Source organism: Rhinoderma darwinii, chromosome 8 (genome assembly GCF_050947455.1).
Source record: "Rhinoderma darwinii isolate aRhiDar2 chromosome 8, aRhiDar2.hap1, whole genome shotgun sequence".
Classification (NCBI taxonomy): domain Eukaryota; kingdom Metazoa; phylum Chordata; class Amphibia; order Anura; family Rhinodermatidae; genus Rhinoderma; species Rhinoderma darwinii.
Window position 1 is genome coordinate 110,795,978 of NC_134694.1, and position 16,401 is coordinate 110,812,378.

At 39.4% G+C, this 16,401-nt stretch overlaps 1 protein-coding gene across 1 annotated transcript; it reads right to left on the reverse strand.

Annotated features, from left to right (window-relative positions):
• Window positions 1-499: 499 nt before the first annotated feature.
• On the reverse strand, window positions 500-11,598 carry LOC142660041 (uncharacterized). The gene is made up of 5 exons (XM_075836692.1): window positions 11,535-11,598; window positions 4,942-5,319; window positions 3,827-3,940; window positions 2,141-2,163; window positions 500-926 (listed from the first exon to the last, which is right to left on the reverse strand). The coding sequence occupies exons 1-5, from the start codon at window positions 11,596-11,598 to the stop codon at window positions 765-767; spliced, it is 741 nt and encodes a 246-aa protein (XP_075692807.1). The 3' UTR covers window positions 500-764.
• Window positions 11,599-16,401: the final 4,803 nt, after the last annotated feature.

The following is a 16,401-nucleotide window of genomic DNA, read 5'->3' on the forward strand; positions in this document are numbered from 1 at the left end:
GATGAGAAAAGCATACAACATGATGAAATATAGATAGATGGATGTCATGTCATTAGGACCTCTACACTATAAAGATTTTTTCAAGATAGGTGCAGGTATGTGGATAAGAATGCCCCTTTAAATGCCTAGAATTTAACATACAATTTAAAGGCTGAAGAGTGATATGGAATACAGAACTCACCAAGTGTTTTACTTTTATTCAATACTGTGGCTATTGTTTGCCTCGTGAGGACATGACAAAGACTAGGCCTTTCTGACCCACTGGAGTACTTTTGAGGAACATCTTGTGGTTAGATCTTCAGGAGAAACCATTCTTTTGTGACAAGAAGTTTAACAGCCCCTAATTGTTGGTACTGCTGATCAAGACGTGGGTCCCCTACGTGACAACTCCCACTGTATTCAAAAATTACTAAGATGAATAACAGTTACATTAAGGATTGGTATTCGGAAACAGCGACATCTATAGTCTCACGTACCAGGCTAAAGATTAGTGCTCTTATTTCTGTGAGAACCAGATATCATTGTACAATTTTATTAAGCCAGTGAAGATTGATATATAAAAATTTATTTAATGCAACATGTACTCAAAGGAGCACTGCGGGCAATACTTATATACTGATATGTCTACTGCAGGACGTGAAGGGTGGAGCAGGGTTCTCTCTTTGGTGTTCTTGAGCTCCTGTGTCATGCAACGTCTCCTTAGAACCTGCATTAGACATAACACAGTGTATCGGCTTTGCCCGGAGTGTTTCTTTAAAGATGGTTTAATATAATTCATATTCTTGATTGGCACGATGTTCTTCCTTCTTAACCTTGACCGCGGAGTAGGTGACTGCTTCCATATCTTTTCTAGGTCTTGAATGTTGAGGGAAACTCTTCTTACAGATCTCAGCATACTGAAGCCCTGAAGGATCCAACTTCTGACCCTGCAAAATCTAACGATACACAATGATATCGCCCATAAAATACAATGAAGAGAGCCGTGCCCAATCTATTGGAGTTATGAGAACAGCCAAGCCCACAGTCCAGCTCTTCCTGTGGCTGCCATAGACTATCTACAACCTTCTCTCCCACTTTAGATTGGCTTATGAGGTCACAGGACCCCCGTTATCCATATAGGTAGAGCTCCCACCTCTCATCCTAGGGATAAGCCATACTTGTCTATGGTCAGAATACCCCTTAAGGGGGCATAGTCTTGCCTCGGTTGGTGTAGTCCCATTAGTCCTTTGTGACCCAGTTTTATATGAGTACAGACCATGGTGACACTGTTGAAGCATTTGTGAGAATCTAGTTTCTGGTAACCCAGTGTAGGTTGCTCTCGTTTAGCTTCCTGCCATGATTTTTGCTGTCATAGGAAGACCACTACAGAAAAGAGATGCTGTCAATTGACAGCTGCTCGGTTCTTAGTGATTGAGGTATTTAGATGTGGGAAAAGACAACGGGTCTCTTCTATCAGAAGAATGGATTTGTTGCCCAAAGCAGCCAATCATTGTACAGCTCTTATTTCCTAAAGTATTTGTCTGGTTGAGAAAATCTATTTTCATAAACTTTATTAGAGAACTCTGAGGTAATAGACGGGAATCAGAAGCCAGAGAAGCGATCGGTTACAAAGAGTGTCTCAGTCTGGAGGACCTGACGTTTCCATGCACTACACAGACTATGATTTCAAAAGGGAACTGCGCAAAAGTCTCATTTACCCTGTGGTGACACTGCACCTACTGTTGGATTCCCCTACAGGTTACAGCTGAGCACTGGTGGTCCCTACTGCGAGACAACCGGTCATCAATTATGGTCTGGGAAAAATCTCTAACCAAAAGGGCTTGTCCAAAGAGCACAGCCCCTTTAAACTGCTCACTTTAGTGGGAGTCTAGTTGGTCATGCTATATCGGCGGTTTTCAACTATCGCCATAAACATGCATATTTGGTTCGGGCAATTCTGCATATTATTATAAATGGGAGCGTGAGATACAGTATGCGTCTCCCAGACACCTCTGGCAAGGCTTATCTATGTCTATGCCTCATTTCAGCCCCGATGACCTCTTGGGAGGTCCCTTAAAAGCAAATACATTATTATTATTATTATTACAATTACTCATTTCCTTCTATTCTCACTGATTAATTCCTTCAACTATCCACCCACCTGGTGCTCAGATCTTGAAGAACCTGTGAAATAAACAAGAAAACGGGTTATATTGTAAGTCATTTTAATAATAATAATACAATATTACATCATATATTTAGGGTAGTGTATCTGGACATCAGGCAATGTACACTAATCAAATGTGTGAAAAACAAATTCAGCAGGATGTAGTAGCTCAGTTAAGCTGTTAGGGGGAGTGTCTGTCAACAGGCTTGTTGACATTTTCCAGTAGTAACCACATTAAAAGTAAAATGATGTTCAAAAGATGAAGCTTTGATTTGGTGGCATTTTCCCACCTGGATCACGTAATAGCCTATCCATAGGTGGGGATCAGAGCTCTAGGACTCCCACCTCTAGGTCCCCCTGTTCTCTATAATCAGACTGGGAGGTGACGCAGAAGATGTATGGAGTTTTTCTACGGCCTCCACTCCATACAAGCTTATGGGAGATCAGGAAAAAGCTATGCAGAACAGAACGAATATAAAATGTGGGATTTCAACACATCAGAAGGAGGGGACGGATTGGAAGATTCCCTTGATTGAAAAATAAGGTTATAGGAGCAGATTGTTTGTGATCTTTTTTGGGCTTTCTTCTTGGAGGATCTCTACCCTTAGGGTTCATTCACACGACCGTTGTATACGTCCGTGTGACAGCCGTTAAAACAACGGCCGTCACATGGATGCATGTATTTCTAAGGGGCTGTTTAAATGGCCATTGTTTTAGGACATGTCCTATTTTCTTCCGTTTTCACGGATCCCTCAATAGACTAAAGTCAGTTTTTCACGTCCGCGGTTGCACTCGATCGTGTGAATGTAGCCTTACATGTGACTTACATAAACCTCTCCCTCACTGTTTGATAATCCAGAATATCTGATAAACCAGCATCTATCAGGTCTTGTTGATGCTGGATTACATGCATTTTACTATATATAGTTAAACTTATCTAAGACGTTGCTATTAAAGCCATCACTCCTATTATAGTGGTAACAAACCTTATACTCCTAATATAACAGGGCAACCAGGGACAATCTAATACCCCGTAGTTGCCCAGAGTAAAGTGCTACCTTGCATGCAGGCAGCTGTAAATAGAGGCAATGTATGTGAGAGGAGAGAGGAATCATGGGAACTGTAGTCCTTTACATAACCCCGCCCACAGCAAGTCTTGCCAGTATCAAAACAGAGGCGCTGTACAGAGCTGGGTAACATTATGAGAATCAAAATGATGACTTCTAAACTATGGTGGCATCACCTGGTGAGCATTCAGACACGTACAGATACTTTTCTATGTATTTTTCATAATCTCAGATTACTCCTTTAAAAACAATGGAATACCCCGCCCCATACAGGTAATATTGGCAGATACAATGACAGAATACAAAAAAAGGGTGAGATGATTATCTAAAGTCAAACGTCATTGAGTGTTATATATCATTTAGTAATAAATGACATATAATTGATCTGAGAAAGGTTGAAATTGATGGACATGTCTTTTAACCTATGTAACTATGTATGGGTCATATGAAATATGCTGTTGATTCAATAATTTTTATAATCGACCACCAAAAGTGAACATAGACGTTAACCTCACAAGAAGAGGAAGGATTTGTGACCAGTTCTTGGAGGTTAGATCTTGCTTGGAATGACGATTCTATATATTATACTGTCTATAGATACAGTCATACATACCTCCGGGGCGATTCTTAATAACCACAGCAATCAGGATTATTATAACACATGCTTCAGCCCCTATGACGGCGTAGAGAATATACGTTATCAACGGTGTATCCTGTTTTTGTTGACCTAATGTACAAATAAAGGAGAAATTACATAAATTTTCAGAATTCTTATGGGAACTTTAGTCTGCAATATAGTATATATCAAAGCATTATTTAGTATATACAGTCATGTGAAAGTAAGTACACCCCATGTAATTTTTCTTATCTAATATTCTAATCTAATATTCGTAAGATTAGAAGATCTAATATTTAGATTCGATCGTAATCTAATATTTAGATTTGATCTTCATTCAAACAATATATACAAAATAAAGGTAATATAGTTGAAGAAGATATCATAACAGCTGATCACAGGTGGACCAGCAGTGGTACCGCCCCCAACCCCTGCGTGATCGGCTCATTGACAGATGACCCCTTTAATTAAGAGAAGACAAGATCAACATATAGACATATTAATGGCCCACACAAAACGATAGAACGATCAGTTGGTCAAACAATATCGCTTCAAAGGACTAAGGCCGGGATCACACACACGCAGTTTTTGGCTCAGTTTTTGTTTGTTTTTAAATACAGTAGTGGGCACAAAAGAAAGGAGATGCATCAGTCTGTTCTTTACACCTTTCCTACCTTTTGGATCCCCTTCTGGCTTTGGCTAAAAAAACAGAATCAAAAACTGCATCAAAACTGCGTATGTGATCCTGGCCGACAGACCACCCTTTCCAGCTGTCGGAAAATGGTGTGAAATCTCCAGTGTGGAAAAGGCTGCTTTGTAGTTTTTGCCGTGATTACAAAAATTTTGGCAGAAACAACTAAATACACGCTAAGAGCAGTCAAGCTATGGGAAAGGTAAAAAGAAAATACTTCTGCATCTTCTTTCGTGACTACTCCTGTGTTTCGTTTAAAAAAACGGAGCCAAAAACTGTGTGTGCTCCTGGTCTTAGTGCAATTTCCAATTCCTTATGTTTTTTTTTTGCCTTTCTCTTAACCAGGGTAAAGCAGGGTTCCTAGGTACAGGTATAATTACAATGCAATGGACATAGCTATAAACTACTACTTATAAAATACCTGCAGATGATTTCGGTGTGACCTCCAGTCTTGTTCCAGGTCCAGTTCCCTTCTCTCCAATAGTCGTCGATATATGACAACAGAACTTTTCTGAGTCGTTCTCTGTCAGGTTGGTGATAGTGACTGTTGTCTTCATCTCATAGACGGGTATTTGTGGGCTTTGTGGTGTCTGGACGACAGGGTCTGTGGTGGAGATATTTACCCTACGTCGGTAACATGGCTGATTCTGAAGTGTCGCAGTATCATCGCACCCTAAGCTCCATGTCGCAGAGTACGAGGGAGATGTAGTCATAAATGTGCAGGTAATGGTCGCCGACTCTCCCGCTTCTGCTTTGACCTTCTCTGGTTGTGTCACCTCTAGATGTTTTTGGTCACTTACTGTAAGAAATAGTAATGTTAGAAATCAATGGCTTCAAAGTGTTTTTTTGTACAATTTTTTTTACTGCATATTTGTGTGCTTGTGATATATGGGATAAATTACACCCTACTGTAAATTATAATATTATAAAAGTCACCATGGAGCTCTGTGACTGCATAGGAGAACATTTATTCAGGTCACAGAAAACCAGGGCGTAGCTATAGGTGACACAGAGCCAGCAGTTGCACCCTGGCTGGTGCTCGAGGTAGATTGGGGCCCAATTACAAATTTTGTATTGGGGCCCAGGAGCTTTAAGTTACACCTTTGACATAACTACAAAGTGACTTCTAATGTTTTTAAGAACTTATAGCAGAGGGTACATTATTCCTTATAATACCCACCTAAGATGTAGTAGTGCCCCATTTTGAAGAATAAGGGGGAGAATCCTGTCCATTATTGATTAATATGAAATACCCTCATCATTTTCAAAAACGTCTGCAGAAACTGGGGCACAGAAATGTATAATACACCAGCAGAACAACCCGAGAGTAATTAAAATCAGTGGCCAGCGCAGTATCGAAGCCAGCTCCAAGTGTATGTGGCCCCTTGGTTGGCAGCCTCCTGCTTACCCAACCCACAGAAACGTAGAGGTTTTTTTTTACTAAAGCACCATGGGCTCCATAAGAATGTCTATTCTCCTGCGCTGACCACTTGTTGCTCCTCATCAGCACTTATTTGCATACTTTTTTTTCCCATGAAGCATTGCCTTTAAGCTCTCTACCAGCTGGATCTCCCCAAGGAGAATCAGTACCTTCCAAGAGATGCTTCAAAGGCAATTCACTTAGCCACCAGAACCCTACTCTCTACTGATGAAGAGCAACAGCTCTGGAACAGTGCTGCCCACAGATGGGTGACTCTGGTTTGACTTTTAACCAGAGTTATGTTTCAAGGCTCTATAAAGGATCAGACATAGATTTACAGGGGTCTTAAGAGACAGTTTTTTGCCTACTGGAGGAGAGCGAATTTATTTTGCCTAGTTAAAGAACGTGTCCCCCCCCACCATAGCCCAGGACTGGGAGCCATCTTCCATAACTGCTTCAGAGGTGGAACCCTCCTACCCTGTTTTCTCCCAGGCTCTACTGTGTATGAGTTATTGTATGTGACCACCACGGTAAGGTCTGTTCGGAGATGCAACTTCGTGGTCACCTAGACAGGAAGTGGTGTAATTTGATGGACAGGTGCCGATAGGACAGCAATCATATTACATGGCATGTTGTAGCTGTTCCACAAGTCACATGTTGTTTTATGGCGGAATTCAGGTAGAAAATATCTTCTTCAGTGCACAGGGCTCCATGATTGGTTAGAAACAATCGTATTTGGAGATCAGAACTAAAAATTAAGGCCACAAAGATGGAGAGATGATACAATAGTCACTCAGACCAACCTGATAACTTGAAGAAATCTGTGGTCATGAGATTATATGACTCACTTTAGTTTCATGTGGCTTTCAGTTGACCGCCAGTCCTTTCTGTTGTATCAGACATACACAGTACATACATACAATGCGGCTGCTAAGAACCCATTTTTTCAGAATTTCCCATGTGAACCCATTATAATAAAACTAGACGCGATGAGACGTGTAGCCCATGAGCTTTCTGTCTAAATAAGGTTTTCGACCACATTTAAAAAAAACTGATAAGACTTTTTTTTTGCTAGAGCAAGGTGTAAATTGAAGCCTCTTGGCCCCAATTATAACAAGGCCCCCACCATTTATAATACTGATGTATTTTTATGTGGCAGTGCGATCTTTTGGGCTCCCTCAGACACTAGGTTCTGTGTGCAACTGCTACCCCTGCACCCCCTTACTATGCCACGGTGTCAATACAGCCAAATACACAAGCCAATAAAATGTAATAAATACATTACCGGTGCTGGTATCCTAAAAACGGTGTTGACAATCTTAAATAGTAGTAATAGTATATATTTTTCTGAAAATTTATAAGAAATATCTAATTCAAAAACAATTTATCCAATGCCATACCTACATTGATACACGATGGGGCAGCATACGGTACATATACCAGCATAATAAATAAAATAAAAAGTACTAGGTCTATTGGGCTTAAATAAAGTGTTTGTGTGTGTGTATATATATATATATATATATATATGAAAGGCTTCTATACAGGAGCCCTCCTATAAGTGCAAATTCATTCCCATTGAGTTGGATCGAAACGTTGCCTAGCTGTGGGGTGATTAAAACACATCACCTTCTTTCATCCACAACTTTGGAGTGCTGTCTCTTTTTTTGTCATATATTATATTAGTTACATAGTTACATAGTTACATAGTTAGTACGGTTGAAAAAAGAAACATGTCCATCAAGTTCAACCAAGGGATGGGAAAATGGATGGGAAAGATTTCTACACATTGACATAGGAGCTGATATTTTTTTGTTCTAGGAAATTATCTAAGCCTTTTTTTACCCCTTCCCTTCGTAAACAACTTTCAGATTTTCATTTTCGTTTTTTCCTCCCCACATTCCAGAAGCCATAACGCCTATATTTTTCCGTCGATATAGTCCTATGAGGGCTTGATTTTTGCGGGGCGAGTTGTAGTTTTTCGTAGCACCATTTATTTTGCCATATAATGTACTAGGAATCGGGAAAAAATTATTTGTGGGGTAGAAAATGAAAAAAAAAAACTGCGATTCTACCATGGTTTTTTGCGCCCTGTTTTTACGGAATTCACTGTGCAATTAAAACAACATGATAACTTTATTCTCTGGGTCAATACGATTACGGCGATACCAAATATATGTAGTTTTTTCTATATTTTACTACTTTTACATGTAAAAACCTAAGTGTAAAAAATTAAATTTATTTTGCGTCGTCAAATTCCGAGAGCCATAAATTTTTTATTTTCCCGTGGATTAAGTGGTATGAGGGCTTATTGTTTGCGGGATAAGCTGTAGTTTTTAATAATACCATTTTGGTGTACATGCGACGGTTTGATCACTTTTTATTTCATTTTTTGTGGGAGATTAGGTGATCAAAAAAGAGACATTCTGGCGTTTACAATTTATTTATTTTTACGGCGTTCACCGTGCAGGTTAAATAATGATATATTGTAATAGTTCCGACTTTTACGGACGCGGCGATACCAATTATGTTTATTTATGTTTTACTATGCTCTAGGGGGGAAAGGGGGGTTTGTTGAACTTTAAATTTTAAAATTTTTTTTTTTACACAAAAAAAAACAACTTTATTTAACTAATTTTTACTTTTTTTTATTAGTCCCCCTAGGGGACTTCAACCTGCGATCGTTAGATCGCTTGCACGATATACTGCAATACTAATGTATTGCAGTATATTGTGATTCTGACAGGCACCTACTAAGCCCTGCCGGAGGCAGAGCTTCATAGGAGTACAAAGATGGCGGACCTGGGGGACTTCATTAGGCCCCCAGGCAGCCATAGCAACCATCGCCCCCCCCCCCCCCCCCCGCGCGATAGCGTTGCGGGGGGCACGATGAGCTGTTAGAGGAGGTCGCCCCCCTCTTTCTGACGATTTAAATGCTGCGGTCGGTATTAACCGCAGCATTTAACGAGTTAAACTAGCGGGATCGCACTCGAGCGCGATGCCTCTAGTTACTCTGAAGTGTTGGCTGTAACATACAGCCGACACCGGCATCATATGGAGCAAACTCACTGCGTGAGCCCGCTCCATACTTCCCCTACCCGACTTTGGCGTAAGGATACGTCAAATGTTGGGAAGGGGTTAAAGCATCTCCTGTCCCTGCTGTGACGGCTCCTGCGGTGACTATTCCATAGATTCACAGTTCTCACAGTAAAGAAGGCTTGTCGCCTCTGCAGGTTGAACCTTTTTTTCTCCAGACGGATGGAGCGCCCCCTTGTTTTTTGCGGGGGTTTTACATGGAACAGGATTTCACTATATTTTTTGTATGTGCCATTCATATATTTATATAAGTTTCTCCTGTCCCCCCTGGGTTCACACAGAGTTTTTTGATGCGGAAACCGCGCCGCAAAACACTCCAAAAAACGTCCGAAAATGCCTCCCATTGACATCAATGGGAGGCAGAGAAAGCGTATTTCGCTGAGTTTTATGCCCGCAGCTGTTATTTAGTTTATGATCTACAAGTACACCCAGATCCTTCTCAACAAGTGACTCCCCCAGTGTAGCTCCCCTTATATATATATATGTATAATTTTTTCTTTTTTTTGGGCCCAGAGATTTTATGAAATTTAATTTATTATTTAATTGTATGTATATATAAACGTGTCCATAGTATTACATTAGTGTTCTTTCGGCCTCCGTCTACACGGAAAACATCAATTTACCAAAAGAAAATATTATAATATCTCTGCCTGAATTAAAAAAAAAAAAAGACGAAAGAAAGAAGAAATGATAGTAATAATATAAAATAATAAATAGAGGTACAAAATAATTTTTTATTTTAGACACAAAGATTTTACGAAACGTCCTGCGAGTTTAATCGTTCTTGCTTTTTTTGGGTGAGGAGCCCGTCGGTAGTTTGTGCCGATTTAATTTTCGTTTTTTTTCTTCTTTCATTTTGTCCTTATTGGTGCTTGTGTGTATCATAGTTTTTTTTGAGAAAGTTGTTTTAGCTACAATATATATTTTTTTCAGCCCATTTTTTTTTTTTAATGTTTTTTTGAGTAGTGTTACTATAAGTAGACGTTTCTGCTCCTGATACTTCAGTTACTGTCCATGCGCTAATGTTTTCTTATTACTGCTAAAAACAAGATTTAGATCCCTTTACAATACAAAACGACAACCTGGCATATAAATAAAAAATTAATTGTGATGCTTAATATATATAACAGTTTAAGCAACATAAAGAATCTCGATAAAAAAAAAAAGACGTGAATAGTACACCAAGTTTGTATCGTATATTTTTCTCTTGTACATATGAACATTTCCGTCTGAATTTAAAGTTTTTAATGCTCAACTTCTCAACTTTTTCTGTGTGCTTGAACAGTTAAGACATGACTATATTGTTATCTAAAGGCTATGTTCACACGGGGTATTTTGCCGAGTTTTTTGACGCGGAAACAGCGTCGCAAAACTCGGCAGAAACGGCCCGAGAACGCCTCCCATTGATTTCAATGGGAGGCGTCGGCGTCTTTTTCCCGCGAGCAGTAAAACTGCCTCGCGGGAAAAAGAAGCGACATGCCCTATCTTCGGGCGCTTCCGCCTCTGAACTCCCATTGACTTCAATGGGAGGCAGGAGAAAGCGTACTTCTCGCTGTTTTATGCCCGCGGCACTCAATGGCCGTGGGCGAAAAACGGTGCGATAATCGCCGCGAAAATCGGCGTGCAGGGAGAGGAAAATCTGCCTCAAAGTTCCAAACTGAATTTTGAGGCAGATATTCCTCCCCCAAAATACTCCGTGTGAACATAAAGTGATTAAAAAAAATAAAATAAAATAGCCACAATGGTGTCAGAAAACAAAAAGGGATATAACATAACATGCTGCTCATTAAAAAAAAAAGACAAAAAAATTGTAAAAATATAAAAAACAAACCATTTTACTTTCTCAAATATAATTACGGTCCAGAAATTATTAAAATACACTTCAAAAATCTAAAATGTTGAGGTCCTAGTCTAAGCTTTCTATAATATATGGAAGTTCGACACGTATTCTGTGTAAAGTTGGACAAAAAAAAAATTCCACCTAAACACTAAGTGCTAAATTATTATAATAATTTGTTATTCTTTGTTACTATTACTAATATCGATGCTAATAATAATAATAATAATAATAATAATAATAATAATAATAAGTTTTAAGTAGTAGCAGAACTGTGATTGAATAGAAAATATGGTAATATATGTATTTTTAATTAATTTTAGTTGTACTAATAATGTATAAAAATTACAAAACCCTTTTCCCTTTAAAATGTAACGCACGATTCCGTCACTATATAACCTATAAATAGAAGTATACGATTACTTATAATACTAATAAATTATCATTATTCCCCCAGAAGATATAGAAAACCCAGAAAAATTATTAAAATAGAATAAAATATGTAATAGAATGACATAAAATATTTAAAATAGAAATAAAAAAATTGTATACGGATATATTTTATAACGTAAACCCTTTGAGCTTCTGATTTGTTAATCCAGAAAATATAAGATTGTGAAACAAAAACTGATAATTATTTTGTAGGCGATCGTCTCCTTACCGGTTTGCGGAATGGAACAAATCAGGAGAAAAGCTAAAGACAAGTTGCTGATCTGAAGCTTCATTTTCTCAGAGGGATGAAATGATAATAATAATGGTTATTTTCTGCTTTTTAACCAGCCTTTACCCCCCTATGTCACCAGTATGATTCACTCATCATGGAAAATGTCACCATCAACAAGCGTGCTGCTCAATAAGCTTTATCGCTCCGCCTCGTAACACGCACCGTCCAGCTGAGGAACTGAAATAGACACTGAAGGAAGTCGTTGCAGCAACATTTAATAATTACCGTACGTGACGTCAGATGTGGTACGGACAATACTGAGGCGGCCTATATACAATGTTTTATTAATAGTTAATATAGGACGAGAATATTCTGCATGTATTTTATTGCAGGTAGATTTGGATTTACACAAATTATAATTTTAAAACTTTTAAATTTTAATATTTGCTTTATAAATGCAAAATTGACCACATAAGGACGGAGTCTATTATGCCATATAGGATTGCAGGAGTTTTTTTATTTCATAGAGCCATCATTTTTATTTTATTTTCCAGCGATGTAGCCATACCTGGGTTTATTTTTCTGCAAAATAAAACTTATTAGACTTTGATACAATTTTTTAATCCCACTAGGGGTCTTCACAATACAATCCTCTGATCGCTTCTCTAAGGCCCTATTCACACAACAGGGTTACTCGGACATGTGGCGGCCGTTTATTTAACAGCCATCACACGACCGCAGTAACAACAATAGATCCTAAAAGGGGCTATTCACATGGGCGATTTTTTGACGGCCCGGCTAACGGTGGGTACGTGCCCTATTTTGGGCCATTTTTCCAGCCGCACAGCTCCCACAGAAGTCTAAGGGGCTGTGTAAAGCACGGCCATCACTTGAATGTGCCAAGAGTGACGGCCATGTCTTCTGCCGCTTGCTCTCTCCTCCTCCTCAGCGCAGAGTACATGTTGGGAGGAGGAGTTGTGCCATTCAGACTTTGGACTTACTGAGGTGTGTAGCGCTGCATTCGGGGTATGAATATCTACAGAGGGAAGTGTGTGGCATAATCTAAAGAGGGCAGTGTGTGGCATAATCGACAGAGGGCAGTGTGTGGCATAATCGACAGAGGGCAGTGTGTGGCATAATCGACAGAGGGCAGTGTGTGGCATAATCTACAGAGGCCAGTGTGTGGCATAATCTACAGAGGCCAGTGTGTGGCATAATCTACAGAGGCCAGTGTGTGGCATAATCTACAGAGGCCAGTGTGTGGCATAATCTACAGAGGCCAGTGTGTGGCATAATCTACAGAGGCCAGTGTGTGGCATAATCTACAGAGGCCAGTGTGTGGCATAATCTACAGAGGCCAGTGTGATAATGATCTCGCAAAATCACGCTGTGTTGAGTACATCAATGGAGAGAAGTGTATGACGCTGATTGGTCACTGATTGGTCAGCGTCATACACTCCTCTACAACGCCCACTTGGTGAAAAGGTAAAAACACGCCCAGTTGTCTATTAAGAAAGTCATTAGTATAAATCGAAAATAGGTCATAACGTGGTCAAAATTGATTGTTTTTCTAAATAAAAACCACTGTTGTTATCTACATTACAGCGCCGATCTCATTATGTGGGAGATAGGGCACTTATAATGTGGTGACAGAGACTCTTTAAATAAAGGCATTCTTTGACTAACAAGTAAGTCATTTTGCAGGAAGTAATTAGGCAACTTAAACTCTTCTTTAAAAAAATGTCCTACCATTTTGCTGCAGTAGAGTCTGTAACTCCTGCACGTAGCTGGAGGTGCTGCTGATTCTGACATAAATCCGACAACACACTGCTCCCGATAGTGTCCGCTCTCTCCTTGTAGAGATAGCAGCAGGCAGGGAGAGGAAGTTGTTCACAGCAGATCAAAGTAGGGGAAAGCATCCAAGTCTTCACTGAGGGAAGATCAGACAGGCTGTCAAGTATAACTGTATAGTAAGGAAAGCACACAGGAAAAGGGCGAAATCACACAGGAAAAGGGCGAAATCACACAGGCCGTGTATCAGCATAAAGAGAGAGGAGAGCAACCATGGCCGAATGTGGAGGGGGAGGGAGGGGGAAATCACACACTCCTCAGCATCAGGGTCTGTCAGGACAAGGAGATCCTTCACGGGTATACAAAAAGAAAGCAGTACAGGAATGATGCTGTGCTGATACACGAGAGCTAGTAAAGGCAGCTGCATCAATACGCAGACCTTACATGCAGCCTATTGCTGGGAGGAACACATACACGGTAGAAAAGTCTGAAACTAGGATCAGGTTGTAAACTGAATATCAGGGGATGTGAGAATAAATAAAGCAATAAAGATTTCAGCCTAAAACTGTTTGGCTCACACAGAGATTTGCTGCGGCCGGATGTTAAATTAAAATAAAAACCACTACATAAAACTGCATTTTGGTTTGAGACGTTTGATGAAATTTTGTGGTCATTGACATTTTTTTTCTAAACGCAGCATGCTCTGGCATTTTTCCTATAGGTTTCTCTTTAAGGGTATGTGCACACGATGAGTGGCATTTACGTCTGAAAAGACAGACTGTTTTCAGCAGAAAACAGCTGCCTCGTTTCAGACGTAATTGCTCCTCCTCGCATTTTGCGAGGCTTGTCTGACAGCCGTAAATTTTGAGCTGTGCTTCACTGAGTTCAATGAAGAACGGCTCAAATTACGTCTGAAAGAAGTGCCCTGCATATAATGTATATAAGTGTCCCGCATATAATGTATATAAGTGTCCCGCATGTAATGTGTATAAGTGTCCCGCATATAATGTGTATAAGTGTCCCGCATATAATGTATATAAGTGTCCCGCATATAATGTATAGAAGTGTCCCGCATATAATGTATATAAGTGTCCCGCATATAATGTATATAAGTGTCCCGCATATAATGTATATAAGTGTCCCGCATATAATGTATATAAGTGTCCCGCATATAATGTGTATAAGTGTCCCGCATATAATGTGTATAAGTGTCCCGCATATAATGTGTATAAGTGTCCCGTGTATAAGTGTCCCGCATATAATGTGTATAAGTGTCCCGCATATAATGTGTATAAGTGTCCCGCATATAATGTGTATAAGTGTCCCGCATATAATGTATATAAGTGTCCCGCATATAATGTGTATAAGTGTCCCGCATATAATGTATATAAGTGTCCCGCATATAATGTGTATAAGTGTCCCGCATATAATGTATAAAAGTGTCCCGCATATAATGTGTATAAGTGTCCCGCATATAATGTGTATAAGTGTCCCGCATATAATGTATATAAGTGTCCCGCATATAATGTGTATAAGTGTCCCGCATATAATGTGTATAAGTGTCCCGCATATAATGTGTATAAGTGTCCCGCATATAATGTGTATAAGTGTCCCGTGTATAAGTGTCCTGCATATAATGTATATAAGTGTCCCGCATATAATGTATATAAGTGTCCCGCATATAATGTGTATAAGTGTCCCGCATATAATGTGTATAAGTGTCCCGCGTATAATGTGTATAAGTGTCCCGCGTATAATGTGTATAAGTGTCCCGCGTATAATGTATATAAGTGTCCCGTGTATAAGTGTCCCGCATATAATGTGTATAAGTGTCCCGCATATAATGTATATAAGTGTCCCGCATATAATGTGTATAAGTGTCCCGCATATAATGTATATAAGTGTCCCGCATATAATGTGTATAAGTGTCCCGTGTATAAGTGTCCCGCATATAATGTGTATAAGTGTCCCGCATATAATGTGTATAAGTGTCCCGCATATAATGTGTATAAGTGTCCCGCATATAATGTATACAAGTGTCCCGCATATAATGTATACAAGTGTCCCGCATATAATGTATACAAGTGTACCGCATATAATGTATACAAGTGTCCCGCATATAATGTATACAAGTGTCCCGCATATAATGTATACAAGTGTCCCGCATATAATGTATACAAGTGTCCCGCATATAATGTATACAAGTGTCCCACATATAATGTATACAAGTGTCCCGCATATAATGTGTATAAGTGTCCCGCATATAATGTGCATAAGTGTCCCGCATATAATGTGTATAAGTGTCCCGCATATAATGTGTATAAGTGTCCCGCATATAATGTATAGAAGTGTCCCGCATATAATGTATAGAAGCGTCCCGCATATAATGTATAGAAGCGTCCCGCATATAATGTATAGAAGTGTCCCGCATATAATGTATACAAGTGTCCCGCATATAATGTATACAAGTGTCCCGCATATAATGTATACAAGTGTCCCGCATATAATGTGTATAAGTGTCCCGCATATAATGTGTATAAGTGTCCCGCATATAATGTATATAAGTGTCCCGCATATAATGTATATAAGTGTCCCGCATATAATGTATATAAGTGTCCCGCATATAATGTGTATAAGTGTCCCGCATATAATGTATATAAGTGTCCCGCATATAATGTGTATAAGTGTCCCGCATATAATGTATATAAGTGTCCCGCAGATAATGTGTATAAGTGTCCCGCATATAATGTGTATAAGTGTCCCGCATATAATGTGTATAAGTGTCCCGCATATAATGTGTATAAGTGTCCCGCATATAATGTGTATAAGTGTCCCGCATATAATGTGTATAAGTGTCCCGTGTATAAGTGTCCTGCATATAATGTATATAAGTGTCCCGCATATAATGTATATAAGTGTCCCGCATATAATGTGTATGTGTCCCGCATATAATGTGTATAAGTGTCCCGCATATAATGTGTATAAGTGTCCCGTGTATAAGTGTCCCGCATATAATGTGTATAAGTGTCCTGCATATAATGTATATAAGTGTCCCGCATATAATGTATATAAG